This window comes from Berghia stephanieae, chromosome 13 (genome assembly GCF_034508935.2).
Source record: "Berghia stephanieae isolate SIO BIC M18660-M18661 chromosome 13, UCSD_Bste_1.3, whole genome shotgun sequence".
Lineage (NCBI taxonomy): Eukaryota > Metazoa > Mollusca > Gastropoda > Nudibranchia > Aeolidiidae > Berghia > Berghia stephanieae.
The window spans coordinates 38,555,126-38,570,125 of record NC_088372.1 but is presented as its reverse complement, the minus strand read 5'-3'; the positions used below and the strand labels follow the sequence as shown (position 1 = coordinate 38,570,125).

Genomic DNA, 15,000 nt, shown 5'->3' with positions numbered 1-15,000 from the left:
TGGATTTCTTTGTCTGATTATCGTTATTATTATTATTATTATTATTATTATTATTATTATTATTATTATTATTATTATTATTATTATTATTATTATTATTATTAGTAGTAGTAGTAGTAGTAGTAGTAGTAGTAGTAGTAGTAGTAGTAGTAGTAGTAGTAGTAGTAGTAGTAGTAGTAGTAGTATATTATTATTATTATTATTTTATTATTATTATTATTATTATTATTATTATTATTATTATTATTATATTATCATCATTATTATTATTATTATTATTATTATTATATATTATTATTATTATTATTATTATTATTATTATTATTATTATTATTATTATTATTATTATTATTATTATTATTATCATTATGAGTATTATCATTATAATCATCATGACGAAGAAGAAGAAGAAGAAGAAGAAAGAAGAAGAAGAAGAAGAAGAAAGAAGAAGAAGAAGAAGAAGAAGAAGAAGAAGAAGAAGAAGAAAGAAGAAGAAGAAGAAGAAGAAGAAGATGATGATGATGATGATGATATTGATGATTAATAAGAAGATCATCACCATCACCATTATTATCATCAACATTACAATCATGATTACTGACAGTATTATTGCTATGATCGAATTAATGCCGTCATCTATTTCATGATAGGTCTCAGGACGTTACAACACATTAGTATTCTAACCATTACGTGAAGGTTAGGCGTAGGAAAGCTATAATGTTGTCACAACTCATTCTATCATGCTGTCATCATCTCACAAAACAAACAAAACAAAACAAAACAAAACAACAGAAACATATTTTTTTAACAGAATAAAAAAAACAATCAAATTAAAACCAAACAACAAAAAGGGAGTGTTTTTGACCTAAAAGAAGAAGAAGAAGAAGAAGAAGAAGAAGAAGAAGAAGAAGAAGAAGAAGAAGAAGAAGAAGAAGAAGAAGAAGAAGAAGAAGAAGAAGAAGAAAGCAGTTTGAGACTTCTTGCCTCGCCTGACCAGGTTTCATTTTAATCCTATTAAGGAGACATTATTATGTTATTATAAACGTTTTCTGGACAACGATGTTTATAAGTATTCAGTTTGTGTATGGGGATAATAACCCGTGATTTGAATATTAAATGATGATATTTAAATTCCTCCCCTTCCCTGTGCCGTTAGATTGATGTCGACCCCGTGGCATTCCGTGAAGAAATAATTTTATATTAAAGATAATCCATTAAAACTAAAGTCTGTTGTCTACAGGAATCGTCCATGATGTAGAATTTGGAATAACACAATAATATAATATTGTTATCAAAAGCAAACTCTCTTTTCAAGTACCAAGTCTGTGCCAGACATCGGTGATCATGATACGCCATTCATCTCTCTGGTCAGATTATAACATCAGAAAACTAATATTACTCTTTCTCTTTCTTTGTCACCCAGCTGTTCAAACTATCCAACTATGTTTTTTCTTGGTCTACCTTTACTTTTTGTTGTATCTATTGGGCAAGGGGGGGGGGGGGGAATTGTAATATCCCCGCGCTTTAAGCACGTTTATAGTAATTTGCGCTATATAAAAGCTCACGTTTATTTTTGTGAAGGGCGGTTTGGATTAATACAATATTATTGTATTAACAAATTCTCCAACTGTTCAGAAAGTCTTCAAAGAAGTCCAAGGTTTAAGTGAAGTATAACGTTTCTGTCCAAAATACCCCCAAAAAAATGTTTTGTTTGAGTAAAGCAATAATAATTCCCTGTTTTCAATTTAACAATCTGAATGTTATCAAGTCGTAATTATTGTCGTTGTTATCAATGGCCTCTGGCGCGTAGGAATGATTGGATGATGATGATGATGTCGGAAGCTATTAGAGAATTAGCATAAAGAATATGATGATAATGATGATGATGATGATAATGATGATATGGAATGCTATTCGAGAATTAGCATAAAGAACATGATGATGATGATGATGATGATGATGATGATGATGATGATGATGATGATGATGATGATGATGATGATGATGATAATTTAGAGGAAGAAGTAGTTGTAGTAGTAGTCGTAGTAGTAGTAGTAGTAGTAGTAGTAGTAGTAGTAGTAGTAGTAGTAGTAGTAGTAGTAGTAGCAGTAGCAGTAGTAGTAGTAGTAGTAGTAGTAGTAGTAGTAGTAGTAGTAGTAGTAGTAGAAGAAGAAACCAACAAAAAAAAACAAAAAAAAACAACAACAACAACAACAAAAGTTTAAAAAAAAGTATTGGTTCAGCACTCAAGCGACCCCACCACCTATCCCCCCCCCCCCCCAATAATCGCCCACCTTGAATCCTCACTTAAGCCTTTGACGATCCCCGCCATCAGGTTCGCCGCGTGAAGACTAAAGGCCCTTTTCACGCTTGGGTTGACTGATCACAGCGATTGGATCGAGTACAGCTCTCGTCATGTTCACGTTCATAGATAGTACGACCAAGACTACTACTTACTTACCGGGACACAGTACAGTCACGCCTCCATGACCCGAACACCTTATTTGGTGTTAGTATGACTACATGGCCCTTCTGAATTCTCGACACAGGCGGATAAATCAGTAGCAGGTCTTTATCATTTACAAATCTTACTAAAATCTCCTCCTTCTCCTCCTCCTCCTCCTCCTCCTCCTCCTTCTCCCCCTCCTACTCCTCTTCCTCCTCCTCCTCCTCCTCCTCCTCCCCCTCCTACTCTTCTTCCTCCTCCTCCTCCTCCTCCTCCTCCTTCTCCCCCTCCTACTCCTCTTCTTCCTCCTCCTCCTCCTCCTCCTCCTCCTCCTCCTCCTCCTCTCTCCCCCTCCTCCTCCTCTTCCTCCTCCTCCTCCTCCTCCTCCTCCTCCTCCTCCTCCTCTTCCTCCTTCTCCCCCTCCTCCTCCTCCTCCTCCTCCTCCTCCTCCTCCTCCTTCTCCCCCTCCTACTCCTCCTCCCATCTTTCTCAGTCTCTTCACCCTTTTCCTCCATCTCAAATAATAATTAGAGATAATAATACATGACATTTATAACGCGCATTGAACATCACCCAGTGATGAAAATGCGCGTTATAAATGTCATGTATTATTATTATCTCTAATTATTATTTATTCAGAAATGTGATCAAACGTCAAACGTTATGCTTTTGTTTGTTTTTAAGGCTTTTACGGCCCTTGCAACACGTTTAGGTCATATCAGCGCCAATAAAAAGGAAGAAAATGGGATAGTAAAAACATTTCAGATGCACGATTAAAAGGACTTGAGGAAAAAGTAAGACAATAGGGAACCTGTAGATTCCAGGAGCGCACTATCAGTGTACTTAGTTTGAGATCACCTAAATGTCTCATCCAGATACAAGCACAAGATCCCACTCAAATGCATACAAATCATAAAATGATGTTAAAAATAAAAATAACAGTATATATCAGAGAGATGATTTAAAAGGGGAAAATAGTATCTCTCAAAACTACAACTATACATTAGACTGTTTCCCTCCCAGTCAAGGACTACGACCAGGGTCAGGACAAAACCAACTAATCTCAGTCCAAGACATAGACAGAAAGCAATTGGAAAACAGATACAGGGAGATAGAAGACACAGCAGGTGCCTCCCTGCCCACTATAGGAAATCGGGAACCCAAAGAGTTTAGATAATGGAAGTGCGAGTTAAGGGGGTATTACTGTACTAAATGAAGACGGCAATCACAATAGCATTACGTGTTACAGAAATGGTATTGAATTTCATCCAAAGATTGTGGAATATCATTCTCAGAGAAGTTCGAGTTAATGAACTGTGACTGTACTCTATAAGAAGACACCAATTCTTATATTCTGGTAATCAATTGTGTTGTTGGTGGGGAGAGGGGGGGGGGGGGGGTCAGGTGGGTCGGAGGGGGGGGGCGTGTCTTGTGTATATGGAATGTACCTTGGAATAAAAATAGATGGAAGGAAGATGACGTCATAATACTGAAGCCAACCGTTGGCCGCTTCCGCCATATTGGGAATACCAAAACATTCCTGCGTTACGGCCGTAGTTACGGTGATTCACTCATCGGTGGACATCCGAATCAAGATGATCAGTGGATGTTTTTCCTTCCAAGTAAGTATCAACCTTAAATTTGTTACATAATTATGTTTGCAAATACGTTTTATCAGTTAAATCATGTTTAAAGATGAAATAAAACTATTTGATAGCTAAGTTGAGTCGAATTCAGATATCTCTCCCTGTGAATGTGATGTGGCTATGGCATGGCACGTTCACTTTCACTTTCAGTTTTCAGCCACTTTGATTTTCTTAAAACAAGTATAGATTCTAGTCTAATCGTTTTTTCATTTGTTTTAGTTATCGGATGTATATGGTAAAGGCGATATTTATTATTAGTCTTAGATCGACATTATTTTATTGACGGAAAGCCTTTGACTCTCGATGACCAGAGACTGTTTCGTCACACTTGGCCTTGGTTTGGCTCTAGCTGAAGCTGGACGGTTAGGATTGGTTGGATTTTACTATCTAACATTAATAGTAATGTTTCATCTCCTCTCGAAAAGAATTCGTTGTACATTTTCATCACACTGACCTATCACTCATTCTTGGAAAATATTTTGTTCTACAGGAATTAAAGGACTAGGCTGCCTGTATTCTCACTCACCCCCCCCCCCCCCCCCCGGCCGATTGGATTCCCGAAAAAAACGTCGCCGGCTTTTTGTGATTTGGATTTGATTGATTTTTTTTTTTAATTGTGCAACTTGTGACAAGAAACGTAACAAATTACTGCATTACAACCTTTGGATTAAACATACAACAATTGTGGACTACTATTATGAAGACTAGCATCCGGGGGGTGTACTATTATGAAGACTAGCATCCGGGGGTGAGAAAAGTCACTTCGAAAGGACTAACCAAAGATGATATGGCTGTACTAATCGCAGTGATAAGGATAGTGTTACAGGAATCACCGTCCATCAGTGAGTACTTTTCTTTTTTTGCTAACTGTTGTGATCATACGTCCAAAGGATTACTTGCTCAGCTACAAGACTACAAGAAGGTCTTGTTGAGATGAAAAGTACCAACTCATTTGCTGTCTATGTGTGCATCAAATTTCAAAATGGGGGACTAATCTCTACGTGAAAACTGCAAAAGTCAGTCATTTATCGACAAATGTAGGTTAGATTTCGGTTCGGTTGAAATCCAACCTAACCGTAAAAGGCTTAAGATTGGTTGGATTTTACTATCTAACGTTTATTTCATCTTCTGTCTAAAAGAATTCGTTGTACATTTTCATCACACTGACCTATCACTCATTCTTGGAAAATATTTTTGAACCATATTAATTATTCATTGTGTTCTACAGGAATAACCAAAGATGCCTGCTTGTTGCGCATTTGGCTGCACCAATCGCTCTGAGAGGGAGAAGGGTACAGGAATCACCTTTCACAAGTGAGTACTTTTCTTTTATTGCTAACTAAAACATTTATGATCATACGTCTAAAGGATTACATTACTTGCTAAGCAACAAGGTCTTGTTGATATGCAAAAGTCATTTCCCAACCTTATGTGTGCATTAAATAAAATAGCCTTGTTTTAACCCCTTCACAGCTAGGTTACATTTCAACCGAACGGAAATCTAACCTACTTTTGTCGATGTATGACTGTCTTTTGCAGTTTTGACGTAGAGATTTGTCCCTGTGATGTGCCTCTAGTGCTTGAGGCGAATCACAGGACTCATATCTCAGTGAAAGTTGTAGAGGATCGAATGATATTTTACGTGAAGTCCAGACTAGCTATGAAAGGTTAACACTTGGTTGTATCAACAACAGTGCTATTCGAACAAATGGTTTGCTACCACACAGAATAGCACACCCATGTTTCTCACTCAGTCACAGTAAGAATGTTACCAGGTGACCAATAATGTTGTAATGCTATTTTAAGACATTAGTGACAACAATGTGTTGTTGTTTTTTTTTTTTTTCAGATTCCCCAAGGATGAAGAGCGGAGAAAGCTGTGGATAAATTCCATAAGAAGGGAAAATTTTATTCCCTCCAAATATACTGTTGTCTGTTCTGTCCACTTTGAGGAGAAATGCATTGACAGAACTTCTGTCAATATTGTTCGATTGAGAGAAGGTGCAGTACCTACTATCTTTTTGTCTTTTCCTTCTTACTATCAAAATTCGGGGGACAAAGCTAGAAAACCGCCAGCTCAAAGAGAGCCTCCCCTTCCATTTCTAATTCAGACAACTGTAATGCTCCATTGCCAAATGATCTTGCTATCCCTTCTACTTCTACGAGTGTTGATACACCAACCAAACAAAATTTTAAAAGAGCTCTAGAAGATAAAAGTCATAAATTAGAATCATGCAGAAAGAAAATTAAAATGCTTCAGCAGTCGAAAAGACGTTTAATTTTTAAAAAATGCAGACTTAAAAAGTATAGTAATGGAGCTTAGAAACAAAAAGATGATTAGTGACTCTAGTGTAGATATTTTAGAAAGATGTGGGGGTGGGGTTGGTGATTTATTGAAACGGAAATTAGCGAAGATGGAAAATATGTCTGTACCTGTTAAGTATTCTCCAGAAATTAGAAGTTTTGCTATGACATTGCATTTTTACTCCCCTAAAGCTTATCGATATGTAAGAAAAGCTTTCGATACTTGTCTTCCTCATCCAAAAACTATTTCTAAGTGGTATAAAACTGTGGATGGGTCACCTGGTTTTACTAAATCAGCTTTTACTTTTCTTTCCAATATTGTACAACTGTAAAAGGTTGCAAAACCTTTTCTATGTAATCTTGTCATGGATGAAATGTCTATTAGGCAACATGTGGAATGGGATGGCAGCAAGTATCATGGCTATGTGGATGTTGGTACAGGAATTGATGATGATAATCTTCCGTAGCAAAGGAAGCTCTAACTTTTATGATAGTATGCTTAAATAGCAGTTGGAAATTGCCTGTTGGGTATTTTTTATTAGATGGTTTGAATGGGGTGGAAAGAAAAAATTTATTGAATTCATGTATTAAAAAACTGCATGAAGTAGGTGTTGAGATAGTGTCAATCACACATGACGGTTGTCCATCAAATATGTCTATGTTGAAGTCTCTTGGTGTAATTGTAGATAGTGATAAAATAAAGCCATACTTTTCTCATCCTGTTACTGATTCGCCTATTTATGTTTTTCTTGATGCCTGTCATATGTTGAAATTGGTAAGGAATACTTTTGCAGAAAAAAGTCTTTTTGTGTAGGTAATGATTTTATCAAATGGGACTATATTGAACTATTACATGAGTTACAAGAAAGAGAAGGATTGCACCTGGGTAATAAATTACAAGCAAGTCATGTGCAATGGTTTAAGAAAAAAATGAATGTAAAATTAGCTGCTCAAACTCTTAGTGATTCAGTTTCTTCTTCTCTTGAATTTTGTCTTAAAGAAAATATCCCTGGTTTTGAAGGATGTGAGGCAACTATTAAGTTTTTGAAAATGTTTAATTGTTTGTTTGATATCCTTAATTCTAGAAATATGAAGGCATTTGGATGGAAATCCCCATTGAGTAAATGTAATTTTGAAGCAACTGAAAATTTTCTCTCAGAAGTTAAAAATTATATTTTGTCCATGACATTATCTGTTAATGGTATGTCTCTTGTTTCCAGTAGAAGAAAGACTGGCTTTCTTGGTTTTCTTGTTTGTATTGATAGTGTTATTTCCATTTACAGACGTTTGGTAATGTCTGAAGATTCATGTATGAAATTTTTATTGACCTACAAGTTTAGTCAAGATCACATTGAACTTTTTTTTGGTAAGGTAAGAAGTATGGGAGGCTGCAATAACAATCCAACAGCTAGACAGTTCTCAAAAGCATACAAGCAACTCCTCACGCACAATGAAATTGAAGAAGTGAAAAGAGGGAACTGTTTGCCTCTGGAATCCGTACCCATTCTAAGTGTTTCCAGCCGAGAGAATTTAAGCCGTGATGTACCTTCTGGGATTCGAATCAATGCATCTTTATCAACAAACCGAGTCTTGTCTGAAGAGGTGTGTGAAAGTAGTGATATCAGTAGCAGTAGTTCATTTGATTTTGATGTAAACTATGATCAGTTGTCCACTTGTTCAAATAAAATTGTCGTCTACATTGCTGGATTTGTTGCATTTAAATTGAAACAAAGAATTCTTTGTGAACAGTGTTCAAATGCATTAGTTGAAAATGAGCTATCTGACATACATTCTTTGATTGCTCTTAAGAACAAAGGAGGGTTGCAAATTCCTTCTAAGGGTGTTATTGATGTCTGTTTAATTTCTGAAAAGCATTTCAGAAAATATGTTGCAACTGTAGGTCAAGATCATTTTCATTTCAATCGATATGATTGCCATAAGCTTTTGCAAAGCATCATGAAGTCTTTCGTCAATAAACCCGTTTTTTCTACATTATTTCATTCCCATATGTTTGATCATGAGGGGATTGAGAATCATTTGATTCTTCTACTAAAAGCAATAGCTGAGAAATATATTCAGGTCAGGTATTTCTATGCTGGTAAACTGTACACTGAACAATTGAAAAAGAAGCTAATGTGTAAAAGCCGTCAAGTTCTTAACAAATTTATTTTATTTACAGGGCAGTAACAATGTCATTATTAACTTGTGTGATTTTTTTAAAGAGGCAAATATGTTTGTGTATAAGTATAACCCTTTCCTGGCTAGGCTGAATTTCACGTCAAACATCATTCCATCCGCTACAGCTTTCACCTCGAGCACTCGGAGGGCTCGAGTCGCATCACAGGGGCTAATTTCTGAACTGTAGAGGATTGAATGATGAATGGCGTAAAATCCAGTCTCGCCATAACAGACTTCTGTAATAACTATTAATGATGAACTAGTAATGAAATTGCTGGGATTTTTGTTTTATTTTGAAATCTTATTGAATTATGATCAAACAATGAACCTTTTTGTGTGACCATGATATTTTGTGTAATAATGTCTTTTTTTTTTTTTGTCACTTTACACAAATAAATATAAAATGTAAATAGCATTTTGTGACTTAATTTTTGATGAATTATGGTAATTCATAGCTCTAGTAGCGGGGGTCCCGTTAGTTCAATTGGTAGAGCATTGGACTGTCACGCCAAAGGTCTCGGGTTCGAGTCCCTTTGCAGCCAGAATTTTTATCCGGTTCCCCCTGTCCACCCAGCAGCAATTGGGTAGCTTACTCTACTACTGCTATAGCTGCAGTGGTACGTCCACATTTTAAGTTGTCACCATTAACCCTTTCATGGCTAGGTTTGAGTTGAACCAAAACCAAACGTACTTTTGTCTATACATGACTGACTTATGCAGTTTCACATAGAGATAGTCCATGTGATGCGACTCGAGCGCGCTTTAGACTAATCTGTGATGAAAACTGTACAGGATCGACTCGTATTTGACGTGAAATCTAATCTAGCTGTGAAAGGATTAAGAATTGTGGTCGTGTAGTGGTGGCCTGATTTTTAATGTGATTCCTACCCCGAAACTTTGTGCTGTAAGAGTCAGCTAAAAGTGGTGGGTGGTTGGGAGGGCCTCCTGCATTCTTGCAAGAGATGTATGCTTTCTTCTACTTTTACCCCCTTATCTTTTGTAACGTCTGCTTTCTGCCCTTGTCCTTGACCGAAATAGCTCGGTTGTGGTTGGGTTCATGTGGGGTTTTCTGCTTTTGACGAGCATGACGCGGCCGGGAACCGAACCCCAGACCTTCTGGTTACGAAGCCAACGTTCTAACCAACTGAGCCACTGCGACCAGTAAGATTGGTAGCGGATGACCGAATGATCTACTTGCTGTTCTCTCTTCTTGGCCAAGCGAAATATGCCGTCTCGTGACACGCAGGTTCGATTCCGACCGGATCCACTTTTTATTTTTCGATATCTTTAATTCGAGCTTGCACTTCCATTACTTTCTGTGCGGTTGCTTGATATTTTACAAGTGTTTACTCATACTCCTCCCTTTTTCCTTATTCATGTCATAACCAACAAGCAAAGGAAATCGAACCGTGCGTAGTGATAGTGCTTTGGCTTCAGAATTGAACGAAGAAAATAATTTAATTAACATTGCCTTTGCAAGGTATTTTACAACATCACAATGACTAAATTCCCTTAGTAAGTGAGTGTTTTAATCGGCAACACAAGATGATTTCCATCACTCAAGTCTATAGTTTCTATGATAAACAATCGTTTCCTGGTCTTCTCAATATGGCGGCTAAGCTCCGCCCACTGGCATCAACTTTGCGACCTCGCGAACGAAGCCGCTTACCTTCCATGTATTATTATTCCAAGGAATGTACCTAGTGCTTACTATGCCTGGATTGGAAAACCCAGGGACGATACGATGCGATACGTTTGTCATGGATCGCAGCGTCTCAATGGGATTGAAGGCATTATCTATGGGCTGGTGACTGTCATATTGGGGTTGTTAGGATGGAGCACTCTTGTGGTTGTCTGTGTCTGTGTGTGTCTGTGTGTGTGTGTGTCTGTGTGTCTCTGTGTGTGTATTGTGTGTGTGTGTGTGTGTGTGTGTGTGTGGAGAGGGAGAGAGAGAGAAACAGCGAGAGAGAGAGAGAGAGAGAGAGAGAGAGAGAGAGAGAGAGAGAGAGAGAGAGAGTGTCTCAAGAGGTATTATGTGGTGTTATGTATTTTTTATGCTAAAACAATGTAATGCAAAAGCTGCCAAACTCTGATGGAAAACAACCACGTATTGAACATTTTTGGCAGGAAAACTGTGGCCTTCAACGTAATAATAATAATATTACCACTATCGATCCATTACAATGACCCCCATCTTAGCAAAAACTCTTAAATCTGGGAGTTGCGCAATACCAGTTTTTGTTTTTTTTTTTTGGAATTTTTTTATTTTTTATCTTTTTATTTTTTTTTTTTTTTTTATTTTTATTTTGTCTGCTTGTTTTGTTTCAGTGCTGATGATGACAAAAAGGGAAAAAGGAGGAAAATTATGAATGGGTTTCTTTACACCACATGTTTACTTCACTAACCCCCACTTTTAGAGCCATTGAGTTGATAAACAACTCTAGCTATCTTCTGGATTGTGGGGAAGCTGCACCAGTTTGTTCCACCATACATCAAATCTCTCAAAGCCAGAAAATTTGATTGAGGAAAGTGTCATTTTTCAAAGGAGGAAATTCCTCCTCTGACACAAAAATCTCGGAATTCCGCGGATCCGAGGAAACCCATCAGCACTGTGTTATGTCCTTTGTTATTGGGTTTGTTGGGTTTTTTTTGTTTTGCTCTTTTTTTTGTTGGGGGGGGGGAGGTGTCAAGTTGAGGGTCATTTTAATCGATGATATTTGAGGATAGGAAAAGGATAGACGTAGAGGAGAGATACAGACGCAGGCAGAAAGGTGGGATGAGTGGGGAGGGGGGGGGGGGGGGGGGGGGGGGGGGGGGTGGAGACAGTCGGTAGTCGAAAGAGTAGAGAGGGATGAATAGTAGGGAGGGGGGTGGGGTGGTGGTGAGACTTTGAAGTCGGTGCTCAATGAACCGGAAGGATTTGGGTTCTAATCAAGGATGAAATCTGTAAATATATACGGTCTACAGTCTGACTGATAGAATAGATAAACAATGAGAGATATCTCCTCTTTTCTCTCTCTCTCTCTCTCTCTCTCTCTCTCTCTCTCTCTCTCTCTCTCCTCTCTCTTCTCTCTCTCTCTTCTCCTCTCTTCTCTTCTCTCTCTCTCTCTCTCTCTCTCTCTCTCTCTGTGTGTGTGTGTGTGTGTGTGTGTGTGTGTGTGTGTCTTCTTCCACCCCTCCCCTTTCTCCTCCCTTATCTTTATATAGTATTTATCTCACGTATAATATCTGACAATTAACAGGAATAAGCTCCAGTGGATAGAACTAGCCGTAATCAAAAATGATGAAGGCACGTTGACCATTGTCATAACACGTAATATATGTGGCTTGTGGTCATTTGGTATGACACTCGCCTTCGGATCGGACTGTCCAGGGTTCGGCACATCGTTGAGTCCTTGAATAATACTCTTTACTGACATTCTGTCACTGTACTCATGTGTAAAATGAGTACCTGTTCGTTAACAGCCTTGTCTGTGTCCGAGAAAACTGTAATATCGCCTCACAGGCGTCGTGTCTCGCCTTACATGTTAAGTGTCGCTGTTGGCTTGAAACCCCTTGTAAAGCGCTTTGAGCACGTTTGTGATATAGGGAATGAGATTAGCAGAAGAGTAGCGTCCCTTGATTGGACGTCACCGGCGGAAAAGTTATTAGAGAGAGAACGTCATGTTGGTTGTGCGCATGCGTCTCTCACCCTCGCTTCCGGTGAAAGCGGCTTGAGACACTTAACCGAAAGCGAGGACGAGAAAGACGCATGCGCAAAACCAAGCTGACGTTCTCTCTGTAAAGGGACGTCCAATCAAGGGACGCTACTCTTCCGCTAATCGTATTCCCTATTGTGCTATATAAAAGCTCACATTTAAGGGGAGGGAAAGGGGATGGCGGTTAGCGTGTTTTATGTTGTTGTTTTTATCAAGAGGGATGAAGGCATTTTAACCATTGCGATCAAAAATAAATACAATGAATGGCATGTTTTATGATTCGAATCAAAACAAATTATATTGACACGGACAGAAGCACTTCAATCCGAATGGAAGGGCTCTATAGAATGGTTGAAATTCCTGTCAGTTTTCATTGAAAACACGGGCTTGTTCCATATGACTGGGTTCTATTGATACGACTTGCATTTGATGGGGGATGATGGGACAATGAACTGTAGGTACATATCCATCCATCAATTCATTCATTCATTCATTCACCCACCCGTCCGTCGATCCGTCCATCCATCCATCCATCTATCCATCCATGTATCCATCCATCCATTCATCCATCCATCCATCCACCCATCCATCCATCATCCATCCATACCATCCATCCATCCACCCATCCATCCGTCCATCCATCACCCATCTATACCATCTATCCATCCACCCATCCATCCGTCCATCCATCACCCATCCATCCATCCATCCATCCATCACCCATCCATCCATCCACACATCCATCCATCCATCCATCCACCCGTCCATCCATCCATCCACCCATCCATCCATCATCCATCCATACCATCCATCCATCCACCATCTATACCATCTATCCATCCACCCATCCATCCGTCCATCCATCACCCATCCATCCATCCATCCATCCATCACCCATCCATCCATCCATCCATCCATCCATCCATCCATCCATCCATCCACCCATCCATCCATCATCCATCCACACATCCACCCATCTTTCTAACCACTCGTCAATTCGTCAACCCACCACCCATTATACACTCAAACAAAAACAACAAAGTACACTATTTAATTCAACATAAAATATCCATTTCTATCAATTAGTCAAATTAGTCAAAACATACTTAACGATTCCCTACCGAACATTCGCAAAACGCTTTCTATAAAAAAAACCTTTATTTTCTACATTTTAGCCAGACAAAAAATACGATTCCATTCGCTTAAAATAACCCAAAAACATGGCTAAAATTCTTAAACCGAGACTTCTTACAAGTCGCAAACTCAAATCTCTTTAAAATCTTAATTTTAATTATCTTTTGGCAAATTTATGGCCATTGAAATAGATCGAATTGTGAAGTAAAAACATTTCATGCCAAATGTAAATTTTAAAAATGCATTTTGGTATTGTTGTACGATAGTATTACAATAATATTCGCATAAATACTAAATACCGAACTACTAACGATAAAGATGATGGATGAACACAGACTCTCGTTCCATGCATTAGAAGACTTACAACCAGCGACTTCAATAAGTAGACGATGCTTACAACACAATGAACGGTGCTCACCACCCTTAACAATGCCCGTACACCTTCATCTCATCTCACCATTAAACTGTGAGAGCACTGAACGATCCCTGACAACCCGCCCTCCTGATTACTCCATCCTCCCCCCCCCCCCCCCCCCCCCAACCACTTCGTCTTTCCAAACCTCTATTCCATCCTCTCTCTCTCTCTCTCTCTCTCTCTCTCTCTCTCTCTCTCTCTCTCTCTCTCTCTAATTCTGAATACTCGGAAGGTCTTCATCTAAGTCCCACATTTGAGAGTAGGGTGGTGGCAAAGCTGAATTTTAATACATAGATATTTAAGTTTGAAATATTTGACTAAAACCTTTTTTTGTTAAAGCATTTTATCATTGGACAGCACGAAAATAGGATTGGCCTTAGATAAGAATGGAATAGATTTGAATAGAATAGAATAGAATGGAATAGATTTGAATAGAATGGAATAGAATGGAATAGACAAACAGCCAATTTAGGCCTGACACAAAATGACAGGACATTCCACACAAATTACATATTACGTGCAGCAGGTTGATAATAATTACAAGGCAAACTAACCTCGTCTACGGCTGGAAATAAAAAAAAAAGAAGATTTAAACCAGAGAATTGCCGAAGTCTGGAGAGACCCGTATTCAGACATGCCAACTGCTACAAACATGTCGTAGAAATACGAATAACTTGGTCGTCCTAATTGACACATATAAAGATCTTTAAAAATTCAATAAACTTCTTGAAAACAAAGTTTTGTTTCCAGACCTAGTATATAAAGGAGTTTAAAGCATTTATTTAATGTATTAAAACACAAATTGGTTACTTTTAATGGTAGTTATAATGTCTTTCTACTATGTTGTTACCACCCCTGAAATGTCAGAATCTTTTCCAATTCCTAGTTGGCAGGTCTGATGTTGCCGTATTTAAACAATTTGGCCAGAAAACTCGTCCCTCAAATTATATCAATCGATTTAAATGACCCCCGTCCTGGGAGAGAAAAACAAACAACAACTTGCAAACCTGGGACTTTAAAGAAGAGTATCCGGTGGAGTTCATTCAAGTCCCAGGTTTGACAGTCTTTGCCAAGACGAGGGTCATTTAAATCGATCGATATTAATTGATTGAAGGACGAGTTTTCTTGCCAAATTTTTAAATACGTGTTTTTCTGGAGTACGGCAGTTAAAACCTGTTA

At 38.3% G+C, this 15,000-nt stretch overlaps 2 protein-coding genes and 1 pseudogene across 4 annotated transcripts in view; 2 read left to right on the top strand and 1 right to left on the bottom strand.

The window, feature by feature from the left end:
- Nucleotides 1-1,674, top strand: part of LOC144958940 (uncharacterized) — a gene marked incomplete at its 5' end in the record, with an annotated part of 2,587 nt that extends 913 nt beyond the window's left edge. The window contains 2 exons of the mRNA XM_078891237.1: nt 395-415; nt 1,636-1,674. Coding sequence (XP_078747363.1) covers nt 395-415; nt 1,636-1,674 — 60 coding nt within the window. The remainder of the gene's footprint in view (nt 1-394; nt 416-1,635) is intronic.
- The window catches only part of LOC144958846 (uncharacterized), an 89,158-nt pseudogene that overhangs the window by 35,842 nt on the left and 38,316 nt on the right, over nt 1-15,000 (bottom strand). The gene's annotated exons all lie outside the window — the stretch shown is intronic.
- Nucleotides 3,941-6,853, top strand: LOC144958847 (THAP domain-containing protein 2-like). 2 transcript variants are annotated; one of them, XM_078891091.1, is made up of 3 exons: nt 3,941-4,068; nt 5,321-5,406; nt 5,942-6,853. In XM_078891091.1, exons 2-3 carry the CDS (start codon nt 5,333-5,335, stop codon nt 6,297-6,299), a joined length of 432 nt encoding a protein of 143 aa, XP_078747217.1. In that variant the 5' UTR covers nt 3,941-4,068; nt 5,321-5,332; the 3' UTR covers nt 6,300-6,853. The 2 variants fall into 2 exon arrangements, with proteins under 2 accessions (XP_078747217.1, XP_078747216.1); XM_078891090.1 differs by lacking the exon at nt 3,941-4,068 and adding an exon at nt 4,633-4,934.